The sequence below is a fragment of the Gouania willdenowi genome, chromosome 9, assembly GCF_900634775.1.
Source record: "Gouania willdenowi chromosome 9, fGouWil2.1, whole genome shotgun sequence".
Lineage (NCBI taxonomy): Eukaryota > Metazoa > Chordata > Actinopteri > Blenniiformes > Gobiesocidae > Gouania > Gouania willdenowi.
Genome location: NC_041052.1, coordinates 20,053,051 through 20,066,571, shown reverse-complemented (window position 1 = coordinate 20,066,571; position 13,521 = coordinate 20,053,051). Strand labels below are relative to the sequence as shown.

Genomic DNA, 13,521 nt, shown 5'->3' with positions numbered 1-13,521 from the left:
CCACAAATAACATCTTGAACATAGATATACCAACAAGGAGGAAACAGCCTGACCTTATTGATGGTGTCCATAGTAACCAAATGAAAATCATGAAGAAAATGAGTTAAGAGGACCACCTCCACACAAACCCTTGCCTGTAGCCTTCAGACAAACCACCATCAAGGTGAAGAAATAGTAAGCAGGTGATAGTTACTGGAGAGACAAAGGACTACAATGAAGGAGCCTGAAGGTGTTCCAGATTAAGAGAATTCTCATTCCGGTTGTTCAGTTAAGCCCCCACAAAAAGACTTGGAACCCAGACTGTCAGCCTGACATCTGCTACGCACACACACACACACACACACACACACACACACACACACACACACACACACACACACACACACACACACACACACACACACACACACACACACACACACACACACACACACACACACACACACACACACACACACACACACACACACACACACACACTAATATTACAGATAGAGAATGCTAGTTGGTCTGACCTCTTTTAATTTGCTCTCCCTCCAGATACTGGGGAAGGAAGGAAAAGAGAGGTGGGGGGTGTTGCTCTCTTGTTTCCTCTGTGGGACTAAACAATCCCAGTCTAATTTATTTTTTGAGGACAGAATATGTACATGTGTTAATGGGAAAGTCAGATCAAATTAACTATAATTAGTCAAACTGAGAAGTGAGCTGAGGCAGAGGTATGTTACATGGGAGACGTGTTCATCTGGGCAAAAGACACTCCTCAAAACACACACACACACACACACACAGTTTTTCCTCCACCTGCTGCCATACAGCCAGTGACACCCCCCCCGCCCTTGTGAGCACCTACACCCATCGAGTTTACTTCCACTCTCCTGAGCTCTGAGTGCATATGCAAGCAATGCAAACACACACTTCTGTTGTGACACCACCACACAAAAAAGGGCATGACAGTTGAGCACACAACAGCTTCTGACTCTCCTAATTTTCATCAAAAAGACATGACAGATATCTTTCTGGTGTTACTGTAACAAGTGTGGGAGAAAAAAAACTTGAGTGCAGAATTAAAATGAGATCATGAAGAACAGCACTGGGGGGCAACACAGAAAGAGAGAAAGAGGGATGGGATCTTGAAAGCCTAGAAATCATGTGGGGAAGAAACAGACTGCCTCCGCCTCCAAAGCCTAATGACAAATGTATTTGTCTTGGGGCAGACTGTAACTCTTTAGGCCCTACTTAAATCAAAAACATCTAGACACTATGGATTTTCTATTTGAAGCTCATTGGAATCTTTGTAATCAACCCTGGCTAGCATAGATATAATGGAAAACGTCTTCTGATAACAATTGGTTAACTGAGAAATGGTGATTTTTGCTTAAAATGTGACTTAAATCCTGACACTATATATTAAGTAAGATGAAATAGACAAACATATTTTGGTTGAAGGACAGTTATATTTTGGAAACGTTGCTACAAAAAAACAAGTATAAGAACTTGCTCTTGTAACTAAAACCAATTTAGCCGGTAGATCTACAATGTTAGTGTCGGCAACCTTTCAATAAAACTTCATAAACAGATACTATTACTGCTTCCTTTTAGTTTAAATAGCCCCCAAGCCTTTTCATCATACCATGGGATCCACCTTGAGTTAAGCATTGTTTCAGATTTTTTATGTGTCTTCTGTGAACTCTTCACTGCATCTAGATTAACACTAAGCAGGTGTTAAAAATATTTATTCATTTATTCCTGACAGTTTCAGATATTTTAGCATTCTGGCTTCACTTTTATAGTGTCTTCAAGGAGTTGTAGCACAATCTAATGTTAGGCAGTGGTACCTGAACCTTTTTTTAAACAGGCTGATCAAATGAATGGGATATTATCCAACTGTTGAGGAGATAAATAATAGCTGTTTCTATTTGTGGTATACTCCTGGTTGTTGTTTACTGCTGTACAAACAAAATCAAAGTCTGTTAAATGTTTGTTTTATATGTAACAAATCTGTGTACCCTTCGTTCTATGGTTTTTCCGTTTCAAAACAAAATTAAAATAACAAAAGTGTGTGGTTATTTAGTTTTACTGACTCAAAACCAAAACAGAAATACAGAAAAATCAAAAACAAGATAAGCTACGTTTTTCTGTTTTAAAATTAAATCTTCTGTTTGTGTGATATTTTTATATTAACGAGGAAACTATCAACAAGAGCTTCATGTTTTAAGGTCACCACACAGAGTGGACCCACAGATGGGGGTGGACTTTTACTCCCGCACAAAAAAAACGCATAAGTCAAAATGGATGTTGCGTAAAACATACACGTGATTAAACTGGTGCTCCTCGTTTCTTGTGATCAACTTCTGTGTGTTGACGGTTGCCGTTAGTGGCTACCGGTATTACAACGTGCAAAATAAATATCTTTACTGCCCTCAGAAAAGCTGCAATTGGTTGTGAAAAAGTGTCAAACCGTAGAAGTTTTACCAGTTATTGTTCCTCACACCAGCCTCACAGTTGATAGTCAGTCACTAGTTTATTTGGATACCATTTGGACCATAACACTGTTTGGTAAAGTTGACAGATATTCACAGATTCGGACTTCCAGCATCAATAACTCTTTAACGAAATGTCATCGACACACACAAATTACGCCTCTTTGTCATCGGTGTGAACATCATGACAAGATAATTTAATCAAATGCAGCAGAGTGAAAGTCCGTCCCTACTCTGTGTGGTGAGCTTAAAACATGGAGCTCTTGTCTATAGTTTTCCCGTAAATAACCAAATATCACTCAAACAGAAGATTTAATTTTAAAACAGAAATTTTGAATTTTCTGTACTTCTGTTTTGGTTTCATGTCAGTAAAACAAAATAACCACACTATTTATTTATTACATCCGCCAAGCGCAGAGCGGAAGGTCATGTTTTACCTTGCGTTTGTCTGTCTGTCTGTCTGTTAGCAAGATAACTTGAACGGTGAATGAATTTGGTGATGTTCTGGATTACCAAAAAGTAGGAGCTGAGCCTGAGCCTGCTCCTTTAAGCTTCTGGGTAATGCCGTAGTAATAGTAGGGAAGTGCATTGTGTGTGTGTCCTGCCCGGTACTCGAGCTGTACTTGGCAGAGGACTATGCTCTCCGAGTGCTCTAGTTTTGAATTGGTTTTAAAACGAAATAACCAAAGAACGTAGGGTGCACGGATTGTATCAACAATAGCACTCTTCTAACTCATTAGCTGATTAGCCAATTCCATTGGTCAGTGACATATAATGAAAATATATATATATATATATATATATCCATCCATCCATCCATCCATCTTCTCCCGCTTAGCCGTTTCCGGGTCGCTGGGGCAGCATCCTCAGTAGGGAGGCCCAGACTTCCCTCTCCCCGGCCACTTCCTCCAGCTCTTCCGGGGGGACCCCGAGACGTTTCCAGGCCAGCCGAGAGACATAGTCTCTCCAGCGTGTCCTGGATATATATATATATATATATATATATATAATATTCTTTTTTACTTAACAATTAGGGACGGGTTATGCTTGGTTGTGTGTAGAATTTGTTTAGTTTTGTTCAAATTGAGAGATGGAAGTGGCTTCGAATGAGAGTGGAGGTGAAGAACTTGTGGAACATATCCAGCTGGTCACACATGGTAGATGTCATGATCCAAGTTTTAGAACAGTAGAGAAATAAGGCACATTACAGCTGCGCAGTAACACTTTGAGGTAAATAGGAAAGAAAGATTACCAGATAAATTTGTGCCAGCAAAACTCTCTCCACTGCTTTCAGGGGCACTCGTTTAGGTCGCTTTGTGAAGTGGCAATTAAATGCAAAATGTTGTTAACCATTGGCACTGATCACAAGGTCACCATGAGCGGCAGCGAGCACGAGATCAGTGAAACAGTGAGCGCTTTCAATATTGGATAAAACTCAAGCAATGCCGTCTGCACAACTCAACATTGCTAACCTTGCAGTGCGGGTGCCTTTAGAGACTAATAGGGTTTCAACGTCGCAGAAACTCAATCTAAAATATTTTATCTAGTGTCTCACAATAGTGGATCATCAATAGGTTTTTGTTGGCTGGTTCAGTACAAAGGGAAGCAAGAACACATTGGCACTATTGATAACAGCATAAAGCCACTGAATCTGCTTAATGCACCATTACTTTTCTGAAATCCAGCTGGGTTCCGTTATTGAACATCATCCATGGACAGACTATACCGTTGAGGAGAAGGTTATGCATACAGCTTCACAGCAAGGAACATTTGGTTGATTAATTAGAAGTTCATGATAAGGAATAGATTATCTTTTTGGGGGTTAGGAATGACTAGAATCAGGAAATTCTTATTGGCTTTCCTGCTGATGTTGAAGGCATTGTTAGGGATGTAAACCATTTCACACTTGCAAATACTCCAGGGCGTTTTGCACATAGTTCCACAATGCCACCTGCTCGCCAACAAATGTTTGGGTAGAAGACATAAAATCATATTAATAAGCTCAAGATGTGAGTCTACTTTGAAATGAACCCTTGTTAACTAGATATCCAATTTAAAAATTAAAACATTGGATTCAGTATAGAACCAGAAATGATCATTTTATATTGGTAATTTGTGAATAAAATAAATAACTTGTGGCATCAGGTTACACTGTAAACACCAAGGCTTCTGAATGCATTGGTAAAGTTACCTGAATGTTCCAGTAACATTTTTGCAATGTCCATGTGTCCGTTTAGCAGAGCGTCGTGCAGTGGAGTCCTACCGTCGACCTGGCTGGTAGTCACTGGTGCAGGGCGGTGGTTTAGCAAAGTCGCCACACACTTGATGTTGCCATGATTGCATGCTTCATGCAGAGGTGTCCAGCCTACATTGTCTATACAGGGAAAAAGCTTTTTTTTAAATAAATGTAAGCAAGATGATCAAAAGTAAGCTATTAGCGAGTTAAGAGAAATAATGGGCTATAACTATACACAGATTAAATGTTATTTAATAAGCTAGTTAGTGGAAGGTAAAAAATAGTTAAAAGTAACTAGTACATACAGTAAATTGGGACTACAACTACTAAATAGTGATATGACTACACTGATGATTTACAGATCACACCATTTATTTGAAATCCTCCTTTTTGTAGCAACTTTGAAAAAATATCTTAAATAATTTTTTGGATTTGTCCAATCACAAGCATTAAAATCATTTGTGGAAAACCTTGAACTTTCTTGCCTCTTCTGGGGCCTGGTTTTGGGTAGAAGTGCAACGGACATAATTTGTATCATTTTGACGCTTGATCTGATCTAAATTATTAACCCTGTTGAATGAATATGAAAAATAAAACTTTATTCTGAGAAATCTATGAAACAGTACTGTGTTTTATTAATGGAAGGAGTCATTATATTTCAGTGGTTGAGAGTTAAGACAGTAAATGAAATATCAAAATCTTTTCAAGTCGCCCAAGAAAATCAGGCAACTTTATAAATTTGAGGCTCTACCAACTTGCTCCATCGAGGCATACTCTTTACATTTTAGGTAAAGGTTCATTAACCCCAATGATGACGTGCACACACTCCTCTTTAGTCTCTCATGTTTTTCTCCAATGGCAATCGTTTATTGAAACCCAAGAGCAAACAGTGGAGGTGAAGTGAGATGACGGAGATATGGATGTTACAGAGAATAGAAAAGCGAGAAAGTCTTACCTTCAATGTTGACGTCTATGCCAGGGAGCGACAGGATCTGAAGCACCGTTTTCACTTGGTTCTTCTTGCAAGCTATGTGGAGGAGGGTCTCCCCTTCAACCAGAACACACACACGAAATGGACCCACACACAAAATATAGGGAAGAGGCGGAAGAGAAAAGAGAAGTCCAAAATTAGGGTGTGCCCTTTCTATTGTCCCCCTGAAAACGGTGAATGCACCAATAAAAATCAGAGAATTGTCCCCAAACAGAAAAGAAAAAAAAATCATGACCTACAAAAAGTGGGAGCCACCAATGAGAATGCGATTTTAGAGTGATGAGAAAGGGGAGGTGGGGGGGTTGAATCTTTCCAGGGAGGGAAAAAGGAACGAAGAAAAAAATTTAAGATGAAGAAAACTGTCTACTTCGCTGCAATCGTTTTTCTCTTTAATGGACAAACCGATTTTCCCCTTAAACCCTGTGCCCCAAAAAGTCAACATAAGCGCAGCGGGCGAGTGAATGAGAAAGTAGCCTTGCTTCCTGCCTGCTCATCTCTATATTGTTACTTGAGAGGAAGTTATGGTAGACGGCTCACGCACAAAGACCCGAAAAGGATTCTTCACAGATCCCAGGTTCAAAAGATCCGCTGGGCATTGCCACTGTTACCATGTGATATTTAATCAGAAAACTAACAGTAGACACAAATACAGAGGGAAAGACTCTCAAAAGATTCCATTTACACTTTTAAACACAATTTTTTCCCCCCCTTTCCCCCATCTTTAGTGCATCCCTCACTATTTCCCTGATACAATATTAAATCGGGAATGCATTAGCGGTTGAGAGCCCCCTCTTTTCATGTACGATGGAACTTCAGAGGGAAGTTAAAGGCCAAGCATGAGTGGCTCTATGCTTGCCAGTATAATACAGAGCTGCAAAGCCTGTAATAAATGCTTTACTAGCTCTCCCCAGGACGCCACGCCTGTACAGGGGCACCTCTCCAATGTGCACAGAGCAAAGAGTGGGGCAAAAAGATATGGAGGAGGGGGAGAGGAAACAGAAAGACAAGAAAGAGGCAGTGAAGGGGAGTCAAAGGGTTTTCTGCATTTCAAAGCATGTAGGAAAAAAATATTGAGTATGCTGAATCCTTTTATTTAAAAAAAAAAACGCTTACTTCCAGGATCTATCTGTGAGGACACACAAAAGGCAGGACATACCTTCCAAGTAGTGGTTGAAAATAAAACATCACTATGTACTAACAAGAAATATATATGTATAACTGTACCATGTACATATCATCCTCTCCTTTCTTATGTTCTCTTGTATCTTTGACACTCTGAATTTATTTTATATTTTTATTATATTTCCTTTTGCTACTGGTAGCACTGTCATCCATTCTTAAAGCATTTGTGGTGTACGGCAATAAAGCTGATATCTGATGGCATGGCATGGGGGAGGGGGCAAAAAATTATAATTAAAAAAAAAATTAAGTAACAAAATCCCTGGAGTAGAAAGATACTAAATGAGCTTGTGGAGAAAACAGGATAATAAAAAAACCATACACCCTGCCCCAAGACAAAAATAAAAATAAAAATGCCAGATTCCAAGTATCACGAACCTTCACATTTAGCACTTTATGTGGAATGTTCACCAGTATTTCCTAATGTCTTAAACCTAAATTAATCTGATAGCCTTGGAAAAAAATAGTAAATACTGTAAGTAAAGTTAAGTAAAAGAGTTGAAGTACACACAAGTGTCTTTTTGAAGTGCCATCTTCTACTTTAGTAAACTACTTGCTTCGCCTCCTCATGTATCAGTACTTAATTCTTTCATAATTCATACATTTTCCAAACCATTTGACTAATGTTAATCAGCAAATGTCTTCTGATCGTTACAACATATTACAAAAGGATTTGTCTCACAGCCTCAATAACAGCAAAGAAATACTAAAAGGACATAGAACTCATTTATTCAGAAAAAACATAAATCATGATGATAAATGATTCTGAACTATGCACAGCTTCACAGACCAGGGAGTCACCATATTAGGTCAATAACACAACATTCTACATTTTTAGCTTCAGAAATTAGTAGTTTATTGAGCAAAATGAATTATGTAACTTCTGGAGATCATTTCTAATTGGTTGTAAAGCATTAATTTCAGTTACCATATAGGGCTGTTTGTTAGGGAGATTTAGCTTAAAACATCTGGGCAAGAAATATGATTCGGACAAAAAAAAAAAAAATGGGTGGAGGCATGTTTAAAATAAAGTTTGTAATGGGTAAACTGTACTGCGTGGCACATCACTTTTCTACATGCTACGGTACTTACTAGGCGCTAAAACAAAGCGATTAAATACCCATTCCACTACACCCCATGTGTACACATCCTCGCAAATGCCAGGGCCAATCCATGCACTGTTAAATCACTTTAATGGCTCCAATTTGGACACAACGCCTCTATTATAGGGGTAATTGCATGCTCAGCATTTACAAGCACGGAAAGGATAAATCCGCCTGTCCTTTTCTATAAATCCCCTTTTTTACACTTTAATAGAAAAGTTAAACGTATGTGTTGCTCTTAATATCCCTCAGTCTGCTCGCTTCACTCCTGTAAAGTGCTGCTTGGCCCTCTGATCCCTGGACCAAAAAGCTGCTCGAAGCCTGTAACAAAGCAATTTGTCTGGAATCTGTGAGAAACGTATTCTGCACCAGTTCTGCAAGTCAGTATTTAAAAGCAATCTTAGAAAACCACAAAGACAATAAAATAATCCTTGACCTCAGAATTACTGCTTTTTTTGAGCGTCATAACAATTTACTATTTGTAATCTTAGAGAATGCCGTTTAAAAATGCACTTTAAGAGCTTCAAATCTTGTAGCAAAGTTACTGCTTCTTGTTATGAAACACAAAGGTGACCAAATAATCAAGGCTCAGTAATAATTGAAGACAGGATATCAAGGCAGGTGTTTGTTTACTGTGTGCAAATTATTTCACTGGGATTATTTTAAGGACTTCTAAGGTAACTTTGTGATGATTCTCCCCCTCCAGCTTCTGTTGTGCATTCACCATCTACTTTAGGGCCAACACAGATGGAAGTCTTTATAATGCAGTTAACAGCACAAATGTTTGTTTTCACAATTCGGCAGATGCTGAGCAAGAGTGATGCAATCAAAGGTTAGGGAATAGTTAAAACAAAACATAACATTACAATTCATTTAATGCAAGAAAAAGTCCAAAAAAAGTGTAAAAACATGACAAGTGGAGAATTAATTGAGCATTAATAATAATAATAATAATAATAATAATAATAATAATAATAATAATGCATCCATTTTATATAGCGCTTTTTTTGAGACTCAAAGCCGCTTTATAGAATACAGGTTAAGGAACAGCAAGTTTGAAAAGGTGGGTTTTGAGGAGTGTTACCATCTATAGCTGAGCTGTTGTGAGGTTAACGGATGATGCTGTTAAATATGTGGACAATATGGACAGGTTAAGTCTTTACTTTCCAATTCAGCACTTTAATTAAGTCTGGTGACTCGTCTAAAACAACATACATGAATATATTAAAGAGCTGTGACCAGGTGAGTGATTTTCAGGGGAAAGTGGCTCATGAGTGGCCTTAAAATAAAAAATCAAATAAAGAAAGATCAATACAGCACTGACAACTCAGTTTAACGCAAACTTCTTCCACTTTTCAGTGGCTGAAGGACCCTCTTAAAGGTGCAGTATGCAATGTTAGAAAGCTAGCATTATTTCAATAAGCAAGACCTCCTCCAAGCTCCACGCCCTCCTCCCCTTCCCATATGCTCTTGTCGGGGCTCTGTCCAAAGCCACGCCCCCACAAGCTTGAACGTGCATCTGATAGAAAAATAACAAACCCAACGAAGAAAAACAATGAGCTGTCAATGGAAAGACAGAAACCTCTGCATCACTTTTGAGGCCCTTCAAATGCATCAAGTCCAGGAACAGTGTCACGTGAATGGTGTGCACGCAGGAGAGGGGGGGGCATAGGCTGGAGGAGACATGAAGGCATCTGATTGGTCAGACGTTTTTAAAGGATTCCAGCTGCTACAGAGGTCTGAAATTTTCTTTCCTATGAATCCATAATATATTGACTACTATCAGGGTGGAATAACCATTTTACCCAGTATAACAACAAGAGTTTGTGAACACAACTGCAGACTCTACCTCTATGAAACATGGATGGGATAGTTAAGAATGAAAAGTCCACTGCTCCAAGCAGCATCTGTGTCAGAAATGTGTACAATGTGTAGGTCCACCTTTGTAAACATGAATGCCGAATCCTCTATTCTAGCTCCATCCATCTTGGCAATGAAAATTATCTTGAAAAAGCATGTTTGGACAAATAAACCCTCTAGGTCTTGATCGAGCCAGGTAAAGATTGCAATCTTGCAATCCTTGCCTAGCTTTCTGTAGAGTTGCATTAGGACATTATCAGATTCTGGTGTTCTTGTGAACCTAAAATCTAACTAATTTAACATTAAATGTGCCCCATGTTTACATTTTTTTCAGTGTTTCTAGGAACTCATTAAACTGGCTATGTTGCACAATGGCCTCTTTTCAATGGCCTGTATATTAGTGCTTAGGTAAATATCATCTGAGTTATGAAAAATATTCTCTATATAAAAGCAAGGAATCTCTGTCTGTGTATGTGTGTTCCTCAAATATCTCTGCAGATCAGGATCAGACTGACCTGAGAGTTTCTACATGGCTGCTGCTTGGTTCAAGGGTGTGCAATGTCAGATTTGTTTGGACTGCAACAATACCATTAATAAATTATTAATTAAATGCCGTCATGGCCACCGGAGCAACCGGTCACGTGCGCAGCAGAGCCAATCACTGCACATCGCTGTACTTCAAAAGTCATCATTCTCTATCTACCTTACCAATTTCTGTCTTAAAACACGTTTGTTTAAACATACCATGGGTTTGCGTTTAACACCAATGTAACAGCATAACCATGATGGATAACAAATTCCTACTTATTACAATATTCAACCATATTAATTATCCTCAAAACAGAAATCTAACCAGATTTAACCATCAAAACACTTTCACATACAGTATCATGGTGTTGCATTACTGTTTTTGCTTTTTCCCAATGGCTAAAAAGCAAAAGGCACCGGTAGTGGTACTTTCACATTAGTGGAATGAGGTTCAACTCCCTACAGTGTCCTTGCTAAAAGCCAAAATCTATGAAAACACAATAGTTATCACTCTACACATTTTACAACAAACCTAAATGTCCCTAACGTCCCACCTTCAAACACAAACTCATTTGGCCATCCACGAAAAAGCTACTTAACCTCCCACTTTTCTATAGCAATACATACCTGCTACGGGCACTGCACTAGTCATATAAAAGCATCACTCTTATGGCGGCTGTATGAAATTCAAATGTCATGTTTTCCAAAACAATATTCACTGTCTAACTACACTTCATTCAAATTGAATTCAATAGATAAATTTCCGCAAAAGACAAACAGGTAATAAACAGCTAGACTCGTCAAATCCTTGTTGACAAGCTCTGTGCAGTGTTTTGGTGGATGATTAAAACTGGAATTTCTGCTGAGCTTCCAGGAACAAACGCACACCTGGAAAAAGAAAGTTCATCCCAAATCCCTCAACCCCTCTCAGCTAGTGTGACAAAGATCCTGGAGTTCCAGAAGGAGAGACAGATGCTCCTAAAGCAAAGAAGTGCTGAATGTAAGAGATGAAGCTTAGAGATGTGGGTGAATATGAAGAAGAGGAGGGAAGGAGAGCGAAACAGAGAGAAGGGGACGAGATAGGAAAGGATGAGAGGGCGAGAGGGGAGGATGCTGTGCCGATGGTTCATCAAAAATTAATGCCAACCACATCGGTATAGAGATCACGTAGTGGAAAAACAACACATCCCAACAGCCTGGAGTCTCCTGCCTCAGCCCTCTCTCCCCCAATACCTCTCCTTTACCCTCCACCCTTTTCTGCACTGGTACAGGGCCTTTCTGATCAGGTGGAGGGGGGAGATATGAGCTCTGACACCATCGTGAGTTCACACAGAGTGCCATGCCTCTAATTGCAGGAAGTTTCACCAGTGTAGCCACTGTACATTTTCAGAGCTACTCTAATTGCTGCATTTAATATCCCTAAAATGGAGATCTGAGGCACACAGAGCCTACTAATATGTGTTATTGTTTTGTTTGTGAAAGCCATTAGTTCTGTCTCGGTCATTGATTTTTGCATGAGCATGGGGTTTGTTTTTTGAAGAGTGAAGATGTGAAGAAAAAGCAAAACAAAAAGGGCATTGGTGAATCTAAATACAAAGACAGGAGGTGATAATACAGCCCAAACTCTCTAACGCTATGCAGCCAACTTGAACTTATAGCTGACTAGATGGAAGCATGATCCAATGCAAATCAATCATTTCCACCATGCATTATGTGCTCTTCATTAAACTGAAAGTGATGACAGAGCCATCATGTCTCTTTTTACTGATGACCTACGGCAGTGCGTTCGTCCATTAAAAGTCAGTTCCTTGCAAATGTTAAGCTCCATTGTTAAGTAGTGGAGTGTACCCGTGTGTTCACTATACCTGCTCTGTTGACTTTCTTAAACCCTCTTGGGATGTTCTCTTTCTCTGTGTTCACTTCATTAACCAGAGAGTTCAGAGTTCTGTAAAAAAAAAAAAGTCAAAGTTTAGGAAATGTATATATAATAATCCACTATTAAAATTGTCAATTATGATGCACATAAACAAGGCTGATTTTAATGTAAATGTCCACTTCAGTACTTTATTAGGACGGCATAAAGATCTGATGTAATAGAGAGCGGAACAGCCATCACTGTACTGTGAAAAGTACCATTAGCAAATTAACCCCTTGTAGCATGATATCATCTATTATCAATTCTGACAAAATCTGTCAAACCCCTACTGTGTTGGCCACACACACACACTCCATAATCCTAGGCTCCAAAGCACTTTCCCTCCCACTTAATGCCTCAAACGCAGAGACTAAGAATTCAATGTGAGCAGGCACATTAGGAGAAATAACTAGTACAAGAAAGTGAAGCCTCTTCAAAGTAGTGGCGTGCTAATAGCTGTGGGCTGTCACTAGTCCTGTGTGTAGGTATGGAAGATCTGCCTGTTTGGAGTCTGACAGGTGTCTTGTGTGTATACGAAGGTGCACGTGCGCGTGCGAGGTGTTGAAGTGGAGTGCCATCCGTATTACAGGGAGGAGGCTTGTTCCCTGGTAATTGGGTTGTTCAGAAGCCAGGAAGGAGCTCCCAACAGTGAGGAGGAAAACACACGTCCTGTCACGCTGCTTGTTATTAGCAGGGACAAGACTGGGAAATGAACACAGTGTGTGTGTGCACGTGAAACAAAGACTCCAAAAAGTGAGTACTGAATCTAATCCCAAACCACTTCACTTCAGTGTCCTAGTCCATATACCATGGAGGCACAGGAGGATGACAGTACTTGGCTTGTGGATTCCACCGCCACTGCACTGCTCATGGTTTACTCTTAGTAGGACAGAATGCTGTCACCAGCCCATCAATCAGTTTTGGGCCTAGAGCAGAATGTACCCTTACTCAGTCAACTCTGAAGAAACTTGGAAGCAATAACTGAAGGAACCAGGAAAGGGCCCAGTGCAATATTTGGAGAAAGTTCTTTAAGAAAAGTTTTACTTCCTTTAACTGTTTGTCAACTCCTCTGGCTCTTTCTTGTCTGCCACTGAGGTACAAATACTAGTTGATCCTAGGGTAGAAGCTAGAAAATTCATGAAATCTGGAAAAAGTAGAAAGAAACATATTTAAATGACACCAGCATTCTGAGCAAGGTAGTGCAGCATGCATGTCGCACATGAGGCCAA

The 13,521-nt window shown here is 39.5% G+C and overlaps 1 protein-coding gene across 3 annotated transcripts in view; it reads right to left on the bottom strand.

Annotated features, from left to right (window-relative positions):
- slf1 (SMC5-SMC6 complex localization factor 1) overlaps window positions 1-13,521 on the bottom strand; it is a 31,239-nt gene that overhangs the window by 8,466 nt on the left and 9,252 nt on the right. For all 3 annotated transcript variants that reach the window (XM_028458622.1, XM_028458621.1, XM_028458623.1), the window contains 3 exons: window positions 12,243-12,322; window positions 5,672-5,764; window positions 4,672-4,854 (listed from right to left, as the gene is read on the bottom strand). In XM_028458622.1, the coding sequence (XP_028314423.1) occupies window positions 4,672-4,854; window positions 5,672-5,764; window positions 12,243-12,322 (356 nt within the window). The remainder of the gene's footprint in view (window positions 1-4,671; window positions 4,855-5,671; window positions 5,765-12,242; window positions 12,323-13,521) is intronic.